A 12,946-nucleotide genomic window follows, 5' to 3' on the forward strand; every position below is an offset into this window, starting at 1 on the left:
AAGGGTTAGGCGCCTCTATCTGGCCATAAGGAGTCGCCGTTGCCGCGCCATAACCTCGGAGTTCCCCGTGTGAGCCATGGAGGCCCGCCTCCACCAGCAAGTACTTCACTCCGCCGCGCCTTATCCGCGCGCCGTCGCCATTCTGCATCGAGCAGACGCATCATCCCCAGTCACTGTAGCTGCCGCGTTGATTTGATCCAGAAGCTGTGCTCGAGCGCCGAAACGGGGGAAGCAAGCGGGCAGAGGTACGGCCGCGGAGGCGGGTGGATTGAGATCGACAACGGTGGTGGTTGAGGTCGGCCGCGGCGGCGAGTGGTGTGGCAGCGGCCTGGGCATAGGCCAGGATGGACCAGGGTCGACGCGATGCGCTCGAGCGCCGTAACAGGGGGCAGTGAGTGGGGAGAGGTACGGCCGCGGAGGCGGGTGGGTCGAGATCGGGAGCGGTGGCGGTTGAGGTCGGCCACGGCGGCGAGTGGTGTGGCGGCGGGCTGGACACAGGCCAGGGTGACCCAGGGTCGACGGGAGAAGGCGATGCGTACGGGTATAATTTTTGCAGCGAATCAATTTTTCCTTTTACATTGCAGATAAATGATGAAGCGCCGGTTGAATAACAAAAATTATAGGATTTTTTTATAAAAATGCCGCGGTGGGTTTTCCGACGGAAGCAATAGCCTCTTTATTATTAGGTATAGATTTATTTTTTGTTATTTTTTCTTCTTCTTTTTTTGTTTTTCATTTAAAAAATGTTTTTTCTATCTATTTTATTTTGTTGTTCTTAACACACATTCCGTTGCACTATCTTGTTGTGTATGTATCTTGAGATGTGTGAATACCCATAACACAAACTGCAATTGCATGTGTCATAACATGTCGGCAATTGCAAGGGGTACAACATGACTGCAATTGAAGGGGAGAATTTTTGGTCAATTGCATGTCCATCCCTTGAGTTGCAACTGTACTTTCGCATACCGCTTGCTAATGCAAGTGGTACAACACGACTGTAAGTGGAGGGAAGGGATGTCAGCCAGTTGCATGTTTATCACTAGAGATGCAATTGCACATGTCGCAACCCGCCTGCAACTGCAAGGGATTCAACGACACTGCAACTGGAGGCGAGGGATGTCAGCCAGTTGCATGTCTATCACTAGAGATGCAATTGCACATGTCGCAACCCGCTTGCAACTGCAAGGGATTCAACGACACTGCAACTGGAGGGGAGGGATGTCAGCCAGTTGCATGTCTATCACTAGAGATGCAATTGCACATGTCGCAACCCGCCTGCAACTGGAGGGGAGGGATGTCGGTCAGTTGCATGTTCATCACTAAAGTTACAACTGCATGTATCGCAACCCTCCTGCAATTGCAACATTGTGCGCTTTTATTGGGATGGGTTTATGTGCATATATACGAACGCTTGTTTCAATATTGTGTTGTAAAAAAAACGTAGTAGATAGCACTTCCAAGTGTCCAACTTGCGTTGGTGCATACATGAAGCCAAAACGTGCGCCGAACATTTCATGTGCCGCAGTGCCGGCGCGGTCCGTGGTCAGCAAAACCCGAGGGCATGATTGCAACATGGAACAGCGCGACGCAAGAAAGGATCCAATCCTTAATAGCAACAGCAGCGCGCTTCAACTCGTGGGCAACTCGAAACCTTTCAAGCGTAACCACTCGACGCCATGAACAATCGGCGATCATGCATAAAAGCATTCACATGCGAGAGAGGCCTCCGTTTAATCGCAGCACGCAAGAAAAGCCAAAGGTCACTACTCACTACATTAGATGATAACGATCGATCAGATGAACAATGGCCATTGGCCGGAGATAACGATCGGGTGAACAATAATGGGCAGAGAGACAGACAGGACCCATCGGCGCGACAGCTAGGAGGACTCTGTACAGTTCCAACCTCGACCCCCTAGCCGACGACGTCTTTGGTGCTGGGAAGCTCGGCGTCGCCGCCGCGCCCCGAGCTCCTCTTGAGCTCCTCGTACATCTCCTCGATCATCGGCTTCCACAGCCGGACGCGCGCGTTGATGAACCAGTTGGAGACCTGGCAAAGCAGCAACATACATTTTCATACGTTTTTCTTTTCTTGTTCTAGGAGTAGTAAAGCGAAGCTTGATCTGCTCGCTCTAGCAAAATGGAAGTAGGCTCTGTGCCAAAAAGCCTGAGAATCGTACCTGGCTCCTGCTCAGCCCGCTCCTCGCCGCCAGCATGTCCTTCTCGTGGTCCTTGGGGTACCTGGCATGAGCCATCAGATTGGTCGTCTCGTCAAGTCCTCAGAATATCATGTAAAAAAAAGGTTTACTGATGTACAGTCACAAAAATGCTCAACACCTAGCAAGTTCAGTGTAAGAAGCCCCGAACTCATTCAGAGTTCAGAGTCACTCGGAATCATTGTAATTATAGATCAGTAATCGGAATACTACAAAGCACAAGTTTCTTTCGTTAAAACTTACGGGCGGAGGAAGTTCTCGAACATCCAGGCTTTGAGCACGGCGACGGACTTCTCCGGCAGGCCGCGCTGGGGCCGCCACGACTGCTGGTCGCCGCGCCGGAGCTGCTGCAGCGCCCAGTGCTTCTGGATGAAGGACGACTCCCAGCTCCGCTCCTTGTCCGCCAGCGACGACGCATCCCCGGACCTCTGCGCCAGCGCCACGATCAGGCCCGTGATCCGCTTCCTCAGCCTCTGGTACACCGCGGAGACCGCGCGCTGCGCGAACGGCGGTGGCGCGATGGCGCCGCCCCCGCCGCCCGGATGCGCCAACATGCTGCTGAACTTGGACGCCGTCGTCTGGATGTCGTCGAAACACCGGTTGCACCTTTGATCCATCTGCACCCATGCATCCAGCAGCCTCTGCCGTCAGATTATTTTTATTTTTTACTCTGGTAATAGCAGTCTCAAGTAGAGATGAAATTCAGGAGCTCGCTCACCAGCTGCAGCAGTTTCAGGAGATCGTTCCTCGCCCTCTGAGCCTCCATCCACCTCCCGCCGTCGGCTGATTGCTCCTCGGAGGGCAGCATCAGGTGGTTGGAGCTCACCGACGACGGCGTCCTCGCCGAGCAGCTCGACGAGAGCAGCAGGCTCGCCTCGCTGCCAGCGCCGCTGACTGAATCGCCACTCATCTCGGCCACGTCTTTCAGCATGCAGCCGGCGAACCCATTCAGCAGCTCCTGGGCAATGTGCGCGTATCCCGACCGCGGCAGTACCTGCGAGAAGTGCGGAGGCCTCGAGTACATCTGTGGGTACACGTGCCGCAGCTCGTCGTCGCCGTAAGGAGGCAGATGGAACTGGCCGGCGCCGGCGTGAGCACTGACGGCCTGAGGCTGCTGGTAGCCAAAGCCCTCGCTGTTCACGTGGGTCAGGCCGGAGCAGCTCACCTCCGAGGACTGCTCCGGCATGCTGGCCATGGTGACCGAGGAAGACCGGGCACCTAGCCTGAGCGACAGGCCGCTCGCCACGGCGGCGACCGGGTCCGGAAAGTCTGTGCCGCCGGAGAACGCCGTCAGGTAATACGGCTCGTGGGTGGAGGCAGCGCCTGGACCGTCGTAGAGCCAGCTGCAGTGCGGCTCTCCAGCAATGAGCTTGGCCATCTTTGATGGCTGGGCGATGGTGACCTCCGCCGGCGCGTACTGGAAGAAGTCCGCGGAGGCGGAATGGAGCATGGAGTGCACGGTGCTGCAGCTCTCGCCGGCGACAGCGTGGGCGTCGTCGTTCATCTCGTCCGTGGACATGCTCGCGAGGTGGCTGTCCTGAGAAGGGGCGCCGGGCCAGACGAGCTGGTTCGCCACCATCACGGCGTTGCTGGCCATGAAATGCGCGGCCACCTCCGCGCCGCCGGAGCCGGAGCCGGAGCCGAAGTGCACGTCGTGAGGCATGCTTGGGTAGAAGAATGGCGCCTCTGAACCGATCATCCCGCCACCGCCGAAGAAACAAGTGTTCATGGCATCCAACCCCAGCTGCTGCTGATAGGATGGATTGCTAGACATCTTGAGGCCTAGCTTAGCTCCGTAGTAGTCGCCAAAGGCCAAATCTTGCGCACTATCAATTTTTAAAGACCTGAAGCAAAGCAGCAGTAGAATATGTGAGCCAAATAATTGGTGACATCAACGCCGCTGCTGAGGACACAGTTCACAGATTGTTCCTTCACAAAGTTGAAGATGCAAGGCGGGCCACTGTGCGCATTGTAGCAGGCAGAAATGCAGACGAAATTGCACAGCACTGACTATGGGAGGAGGAAGAAAGCTCACCTATTTTGCGGCAAGAACAGAGAAACACCACCTATTTGCTAGCCTTGGCACAAAAATGCAGCCTTCTAGTACTAAAGCATAGCTGATATAGAAAAAAGGCACCTAAAGCACGCAGTAAACACAGGTCGTTTGTCCTGGATTTTCAAAATGGGCAGCGCAAAGAATGAATGGAGAAAGGCTAGGGACACGAGTTACAGTAGCCACTCTAATAAGAAATTGTGCTTATCCAACTGCTCAGTTTGAGCTTTTTCTTTTCCTTTTCATCTGCTCAGGTGCTATGCTCGCAGGTAGTGGTAGTACCACTTGAGAACCAACAGAGCAAGCACTAGAGTAGAAATCTTGCATTCGAAGCCGTACCACGCAAAGAGACAATAATCGCAAAAACAAGAAATGAAATCATGTTGAAGAACCAAAGCGGGAACAGCCGAGGAAGCCTTGGGGAGCTAGGGATTAGTAGCCGAACCTTAAACAATCATGGAGAGAGAAAGCACCGGCGACGGCGACGGCCTATGAACCGCCAACCACCCCTCCGTCCTACCTCAAGTGGCTACTCTCCTACAGAGGTTTCAACCTGGGATATGGCTAGCTAGCGAGGGCGAGTGGGGCAGCAAAAGCAGCGGAGCTTTCCAAGAAGATGATCAGCGAGAGCGAGGAGGAAGAAGATGAAGCCGGAGCTACCACGCGGAACCTAAAATGGAAACGAGAGCATTTCCCGATATCACGGCGACAATGCGGATGGGCTGCAGCTGGTGACGACGACCCTGAGGCGATCTCTCCTATTTCTTTCCCCTCTGTTTCCACTTTCTAGTACTACTCCAGCAGGCGAGAAAGAAGCAGGGGAGGGGAGCAATTGGGGGAGGGGAGGCCAGGGAGGGAGGTGGGTTTTATCAGGCTCGGAAACCAGCACGAGGAGGAAGAAAAATGGTGATGCCCACTCCACTTGGATGGCAGGCCCCTCTGATTGATGATCTCGGCACTGATCAAGAGAGATCTTGGGCTGGCAGGGCGCTCTCTCTCTCTCTCTCTGTGTGTGTATGATGCAAACACGCACGCAAGCCACAGGAAACAGAAACGAGAGGGGGCCTACGCCGCTCTGCTCTGCTCTGCTCCAGGAGGGGGGCAGCGGCGTTTTAATGCATACCAAAAACTGAAAGTTGCTGATGCCCATACGTAGCAAAGCAGGGAAAAGGATGGGGCATGGGGGCCGGCCTTTGCTTGGATCATGGAGGGAAGGGTGTAGAAGAATAGTGTTATCCAACATGTGGTGATGGATTCAGTTTGCTTATTTTATTGTTATGGTGAGGTTTATCTCCCCATGATTGTGCTGTATCAATCCCCATGCACCTGCAGGACAAGCCATGAACTAGTTGATTATTAGTCGAGTGCACAATGGCACACTGTGTGGGCATATAAAATGCATCACCTCATGAATGTCTGTTAAGCAACCAACACCATGCGCCTAGCCGCTAGCCATGTATCGTACTACATACCGCCACAGTGGTGGCATCTGTGTGTGCATCATTCGCTCACTCATTCATTCATTCCCTCGCTGAGATGAGCGCACTGTGCGTGCGTATCATGCATGTGGCTTGCTTCGGGCAGTTGTGGCAAAGGAACAATTCTTCTTTCCAAGCACGAGCAGGCGCCACTTGCTCCCGTCCGCTACAGCGTGCCCAGGCCGCAAGCTGCAAGCGGCAGCGGCAGCGAGTGAGTGCTCGCCTTTCACCTTTGTTTCAGCAAATGCAAGCAAGCAGGGCGTGCAGGGCCACGGCAGGAGAGGACGGAGGGAGGCCGGGCCAAGGCGATGCGTCCAAACGCTCCTTGGCAGCCTACAGTGCCGCAGACGCACACATGCACATGCACATGCATGCATGCATGCGAGAGAGATCATCAATCAGCGGCGTGTGGGATTTTTGAAGATCCACGAGGAGCCGTACATTTTGAAGATCCAGGAGAGAGAGGGAGAGGACAATTATCTATTTGATTTTTTGCTGCGAGCAATGTACGCATGCTCGTCCGTTTGGTTTTTGCACTGCCTGCATCTACTGCCTCTGCCTATGCTGTCCGCTTGCCGTAGCTGTGGCTGTGGCTGTGCGGGCAGATGCAAATGATCAGGCTAGGCAGCCAAAAGATCTGGCGGGAATCTCTGTGCGAGGCTAGCTGCTGTTGTAGCTGCTCTAGCTGTTGTTCTTGGCAGGCAGCCTCAGCTACTAGTAGAGGCTAGAGTTTTACACTCAAACAAAAGGACCGCTGCTACTGCTCAGGCTCAGCTCAGGGATCCCACGCTCTCGTACCTGGAGCAAGTAGTAGGAGTAGACGATGAGTAATGGTACATGGTATTTATTGACCACCTGCCTATTGTTTCCATGGTGGTATTGGACATTTGGAACGATGGCCTCCGGCCTACCTCGTATATCAGCGTATATGCCACCCGGACTTGATGGTTTTAATGGTGTTTTCCTCAAAGTGTGCTGACATGTTGTTCCAACTAATTTCTACTGATTGGTGGAAGATTTTATCATGCAGGGTTTCTATGAAGGGCATCAATTATTCTTTTACCACTGTGGTCACAAAAAAAAGACAACCCCATGAAGCCTGCATATTAGGGCATCTCCAACAGTTTGTTGGTTAGCTTGTTGGTAAAATATGCCATGTCATCAGCCAACACCTTAACATACAACTACTTCAATGGGTTGTATCTAGTTTGTCCAATAAGATGTGAGGTAATAAATAAGGTGCTCTCTCATTTTATATTGGAGCTTGTGCAAGGGTGTTGGTTAATTTACATACAACCTTGTTCTCTTTCCTCATTTATTGCAATGACACATCATCAAAAATCCTATGTGTCAAAATTACCAACAACTATCTTACAACCATTGGAGATGCACTTACAGACCTAGTATATCCTTAGCTCAAGTGCACACTAAGATCAATACCAAACTATTGGCCAATAGATTGCAGAAGATTATTCTGAAGTTGGTCCATAAAAATCAATTTGGGTTTTTAAATAATAGGAACATTCACGACTATCTTGCATGGGCCTTTGAATATTTGCATCGATGCCATCAATCCAAGATTTTTTTGTGTGTGGTAATTTTGGAAGTTGATTTTGAGAAAGCATTTGACATGCTCGAGCACCAAACTATCATGCAAATCCTTTCTGCTAAAGTTTTTGGACAGGGATGGATGAATCGAAGATTTACAAGACTGTTTTTTCTTCTCTCCTTTTAAATGGCATCCCTCTAAAACGACTATTGTGCACCAGAGGGGTCAGGCAGAGTGCTCCACTCTCCCTACTTATCTTTGTCCTTGTTGGTGACCTACTACAGTCCATCTTCAATGAAGCTATGCATCACATTCTAGTTGACTCTCCTTCGATACACACCACCTGCCTGACCATATCTGGCCAAACGGGCCGGGCCGGCATGGCACGGCTGGGTCCGCCACAATCGTGCGAGGCACGGCACGGCACGCCTGGGTCCGATTATTAAACGGGCCGTGCCGTGCCGGCCCGCGTGCGAGGCTACCAGGCCCAAACACGAACATGCTACAATGAGGCCGGCCCGCGACACGTTTTTTTTAACAGATAAAAAAATCCGAAAAAAATCCAAAAAATATATACTTTGACACAGTCTTATATGGGATAAATCTATAGTTTTATTAGCGCCTGCCTCATTAAAACCCTCCATCCCAAAGAAGTAAAAGAGTACAAGCCATTCTCTAGAAAAAATAGAAATACAAAAAGAAGAAAAGATAGAGAAAGGGAAAAAAAAAAATACTTGCCCTGCAACCTTGGATTTCTAGAAATCCTTCAACCTTGCCCTGCATTGCCTGCACCTGCATCTGAAGTCGCCGCGTTGGCCGCGTCCGCATTCGCCCTCACGTGTGCCGTTACGTGCCTATGCAGGTGGCCGGTTCCCGCACTTTGTTTCACAAGCATCTTCTTACCGCATTGTTGGCACTTTGCATAAATCTGGGGGATACCATCCTCATCTCTAGCTCTTTCTTCATCGTAGAAATTCTAAATTGCGTGCTGACACCTCCCTAGATTTGCACCAGCCATGTTTGTGTGTGTAGAATGAGATGGAGTTAGAAATGAGATGGAGTTAGAAATGAGAAACTTGGCATCCCTTGTTATAGCCAAAAATAGGCATGATAGGCACGATAGACACGGTAGGCACGATAGTCACGATAGGCACGATAGACAATGTGGCATGTGGGATAAATCTTGAGCTTTATTAGTGGCTGCCTCATTAAAACCTTCCATCCCTGGGAAGTAAAAGAGTACAAAGCCACGCTCTAGAATTACAAAAAGGAAAGAAAACTACAAAAAGATAAGAAAATTACAAAAGAAATAGAAAAGGAGTACACTACACCACTAATGACTAATCTACCGATAGGTCCCATGCCGAGTCTTCGTCAAAGCACATGTCTTCAAACATGCCTATTAGTTCCATGTTTTCTACAGTGTGTTGGGCTCTCCTTCTTGATAGCTCCCCATATTTCACAGACATCAGTGTTCTCACCATATCAGGGGTGAGACTAGTTCTTCTATCCTCAATTATTCTTCCAGCAAGGCTGAAAGCAGACTCCGATGACACTGTAGAGATGGGTACCGATAACACATCACGTGCTAATATGGAAAGCACCGGAAATGTACGTTTGTGTTCTTGCCACCACTGCAGTATGTTGAACTCTTCCTCACTATCTAAATCGAGCATGACTTTGTCACTGTTGAGGTACTTCGATAACTCCCCGGCAGCTTGAATCGAAGATGCTGAAGTATAAGAGCTTCCGGCGGTAGAGGAGGACGAAGAAGAAGAACCAAAGATCTTGCTCCATGCTCCTCTCCTTTTACCTGCAGTAGGTGCTGGTGGAGGTCGCTGCATTCAAACTCCGGAATATTTTTGCTCATACTTAGCATAAACTTCATATAGCTTATCACGAGCCATGTTGAAGTCATTAATATAATCTAAACTTAGGGGTGCAGATAGTACATTGAGTGCACTACGATACCCTTCAAGTTTAGCTCTGGGATCCAAGATAAATGCAAATGCATACAACAGTGGAATATGTTCCCAATATTTTAAATACTTTGTTTTCATGTCGGCAACAACATTAAGTAATAATCCATCACCTTCATATGCTTTCAAATGACTAGCAATGTCTAATATGGTATGCAACATCAAAGGAGATGTGGGGTAATAAACCCCAGGCAACGTAATTGTTGCATCATACTACAACTCAAGAAATGTAGTCAATGCTGTAATAACATGCCAAGTTTCATCGGTGATGAGAGGTTCAACCCCATAATTTGCATTAATAAAACCATTCAAATATGTACAGTTCCATCTAACATGCATGTCTGAATTATACTTATGAGGAGTTGCACCTATGGCAATGCAGTATCTCCTATAGTTTGCAATTCGTTGAGTTGAATGCGGAAGATAAGATATTGCAGTGCGTATGCATTCAACGTATGGTTCACATATATGTAAAGTAACTTTAGCAATAAGATTAATGATATGGCAAGCACAACATTGATGCATTAAAAAAGATGCAACATATGTGGAGAATATAGGAGTGAGAGTGTTCATTGCACTCGTGTTTGCTGAAGTATTATCCAAAGTTATTGCGAAAACTTTGTCGGCAAGAGCAAAATCATTCACAACTTTTAGTATAGCTTCATCAATGTTTGAACCACTATGTGATACATCTATTAGTTTGAATCCTATGACTCTTTATTGTAGCTGCCAATGTTCGTTAACATAATGTGTTACCACACTAATATGGTCTTGCTTTGCACGACCAGTCCATATATCAGATGTTAACGACACTGAAAAAGTGCACGTAGAAAATTCTTCTTTTATTTTATCTTTACCAGTCTGGTAAAGCTTTCTAAGATCCCTACTTGTAGTTTGTCTAGAAACTGGTCTATAATTAGGATTATAACAAGATTGAATAAATTCTACGAAACCGTCAAATGCGCCAATACCAAGTGGTAAATCATTAGAAGCAATAAAACGGCATAGACCTTCTCGCGCTCGTTGAGGATCGTAAACGAAATTGCTTACCGTACCGTCGGTGTTGAACTTGAGATGAGTTTGCACGACCGAGCTCTAAGCGCTCGATGCATCCGCCTTCTTGTGGGAAGCCAAATGCCTCTTCAGGTGCCCGGTTCCTCCCTTGGCATCTCCGGTTAGCTCCTTCTAGCACCTTTTGCACCGTGCTGACACCTTCGCACACCGCCCACCATGGATATTTCTTCATCGAAAAATTCCCGCACCTCGGAGGTTCTATGACGAGTTCTTCTCACACCCATGCTGGTGGAGGAACCCGTCCCACTACTAGAATTTCCTTGACCATCGACTTGGGTATCGGGAAGGGCCTCGAGAGAGGGATGATCGGTATAGGGTGGTTGCATGGGTGGAGGCATGGTAATGTGATCGGAGCTGTGGGGGGGGGGGGAGAGGCCAAAGTGAGCAAGACCAAAATCGGCTATTATGAAGTTGGTATTGTCTTGCAAATTGTCTTGGCTGTTCATGTTTGAGTGTGTGAAATATGTGAGCTAGGCAGCCCTATTTATAGGAATGTTTTTTCAAATTTTGGACTAATTTGACCCTCCAACGGTCACATTTTCGAAAATATTAATTATGTATTAAAAATCCCTCCTAATCCCTCCTAAACCCATCCCTAATCCCTCCCAACGGCTACCCCCGCGCCACCCACCCCACCCAGCTGGCGCCCTGGCCGCTCCCCCCGCGCCAACGGTCAGTCTCGGGCGCCCCGCCCCGAACCAACGGTCGGCCGCCCGAGCTGGCGCCCAAACGCTCCCCCATCGCCCGATGTTCTCGGGTCGACGTGTCGTGCCGTGCCACGGGCCGGCCCACGTTAATCGTGTCGTGCCGTGCTGGCACGCGGGCTCGGGGTGGCGGCCCGGGCACGACCCATGGCGTGCTCGTGCCTGGCCCGGGCACGATTAGCCCGTGCCGAGCCGGGCCCGTCTCGTGCCTAGCCTACGGGCAGCCGTGCCGGCCCGCCAGGCACGACCCGATTGGCCAGATTTGTGCCTGACTACCCCATATTCAATATGCTGATGACACTCCCATCATCCTTCCTGTTCAAGAAGTTGCCATTCTACACAGTAAGAACCTAATGTTGTACTATGCTGATTACACAAGACTGAAGGTCAACTATTCTAAATCCAGCATGGTACCTATAAATGTCTCTAAGCAAAAAAATCTAATCACGGGCTACCTTCTAGAGTGTCAAGTTGGCAAATTATCATTCACCTACTTGGACTCCCTTTGAGTACTACCAAACCAAGAATTGAAGATTTTTCATCCCAATGATGCAAAGGATTGAAAGAAGACTTATTGGATGTTCCTTTCTACCCTCATATGCAGATAAGCCGATACTTCTTAAAGTTATTTTATCTAGCATGAATGCCTTCATGATCTGTTGTTTTGCTTTGCCTATGTCTATAGTGGACCAAATCAAAAAGTACCTCAAGCATTGTTTCTGGAGGAAATACGGTATGGAAGACAAAGGATGTGCTCCTATTTCCTGGGATGAAGTAAGTAAGCCTAAAAGGCAACAAGGACTAGGTGTACTTGATCTTGTGGTCCACAACAAAGTCCTCCTTTTAAACAATCTTCACAAATCGATGAACAAGTATGATCTACTTTGGGTGAATATGATATAGGAAACCCGTTACTCCTCGACTACCCCCTGTGAGGAAAAGATTGGGTCTTTTTGGTGGAGATCGATGCATAAGCTTTTACTCCATTCGTTCCTAAATATAAGTCTTTTTAGACATTTCACTACAAACTACATATGGAGCAAAATGAGTGAATATATACTCTAAACTATTTCTATATACATTAGTATGTAATTCATAGTGAAATCTCTAGAAAGACTTATATTTAGGATCAGAGGAAGTACCAATTTATAGGCAACATGCCTAGTGTGTTATTGGCAATGGCAACACTATTTTCTTCTAGAAAGATTCATGGAAGAATGAGCCCATGGTCAATGCTTACCCAGAACTTCACTACTTCTGTCTTAAATACAACCTTTCCATGAAACAAGTTCTTTCCAAAGATCAACCAGATCACATTTTCCACAAGCCATTGTCAACCCAAGTCCACCAAGAATTCTGGGAAATTCAGAACAATCTCCCTACACCCTCACTCAATCAGACACTTGGACTTTACCATGGGGAAACAACCATTATCCTCCCAAGATGTACAAGAAATAGATGGAAAAAGATAAAGCACACTCTATGACATTAAGCTTTGGAAATCTGGAGCCATTCTCACATACAAAAAAGGTTGGCTCCTCCTATAAGACAGAGTTAACACCAGAAATATTCTTCACATGAAGTCTTTGTGCCTTCCCCATAATTCTTGTGTGTTGTGAGACACAAGAAGAGATTATGTTGCACATGTTTTGGGACCGCACTTTCGCTGAGAACTCCTGACAAAAGGTCATACAAGATAAAATTCGTGGGATTTCGTTCTTTGATGAAGTTTAGCTTGCCCTATGTCGACTTCCTGCTAATTTTGGAATGGACATAATTATTATGGGTTGTTGGAGTATAGAGATTCAACCCATGATTTCAAGATGACTAATTCTAGAAAGAATGAATTTTTAAGTTATCGATTAATACATTGATTTCATCCTAGATGTC

The 12,946-nt window shown here is 48.6% G+C and overlaps 1 protein-coding gene across 2 annotated transcripts; it reads right to left on the reverse strand.

Moving 5' to 3' along the window:
- Positions 1 to 1,752: 1,752 nt before the first annotated feature.
- On the reverse strand, positions 1,753 to 4,701 carry LOC123412142 (BEL1-like homeodomain protein 2). 2 transcript variants are annotated; one of them, XM_045105091.1, is made up of 4 exons: positions 2,938 to 4,701; positions 2,463 to 2,860; positions 2,184 to 2,244; positions 1,753 to 2,053 (listed from the first exon to the last, which is right to left on the reverse strand). In XM_045105091.1, the coding sequence occupies exons 1-4, from the start codon at positions 3,991 to 3,993 to the stop codon at positions 1,919 to 1,921; spliced, it is 1,650 nt and encodes a 549-aa protein (XP_044961026.1). In that variant the 5' UTR covers positions 3,994 to 4,701; the 3' UTR covers positions 1,753 to 1,918. The 2 variants fall into 2 exon arrangements, with proteins under 2 accessions (XP_044961026.1, XP_044961027.1); XM_045105092.1 differs by having other exon boundaries at positions 2,463 to 2,836; positions 2,938 to 4,700.
- Positions 4,702 to 12,946: the final 8,245 nt, after the last annotated feature.

This window comes from Hordeum vulgare, chromosome 7H (assembly GCF_904849725.1).
Source record: "Hordeum vulgare subsp. vulgare chromosome 7H, MorexV3_pseudomolecules_assembly, whole genome shotgun sequence".
NCBI lineage: Eukaryota > Viridiplantae > Streptophyta > Magnoliopsida > Poales > Poaceae > Hordeum > Hordeum vulgare.

Bases quoted from the DNA above. Each gene is read 5' to 3' on its own strand.
- LOC123412142 (XM_045105091.1), bottom strand. From the start codon at position 3,993: ATGTCTAGCAATCCATCCTATCAGCAGCAGCTGGGGTTGGATGCCATG. The intron at 2,861-2,937 runs GTGAGCGAGCTC...ATCTGACGGCAG, and splicing joins TCCTGAAACTGCTGCAGCTG to AGGCTGCTGGATGCATGGGT. The intron at 2,245-2,462 runs GTAAGTTTTAAC...GGCTCATGCCAG, and splicing joins TTCGAGAACTTCCTCCGCCC to GTACCCCAAGGACCACGAGA.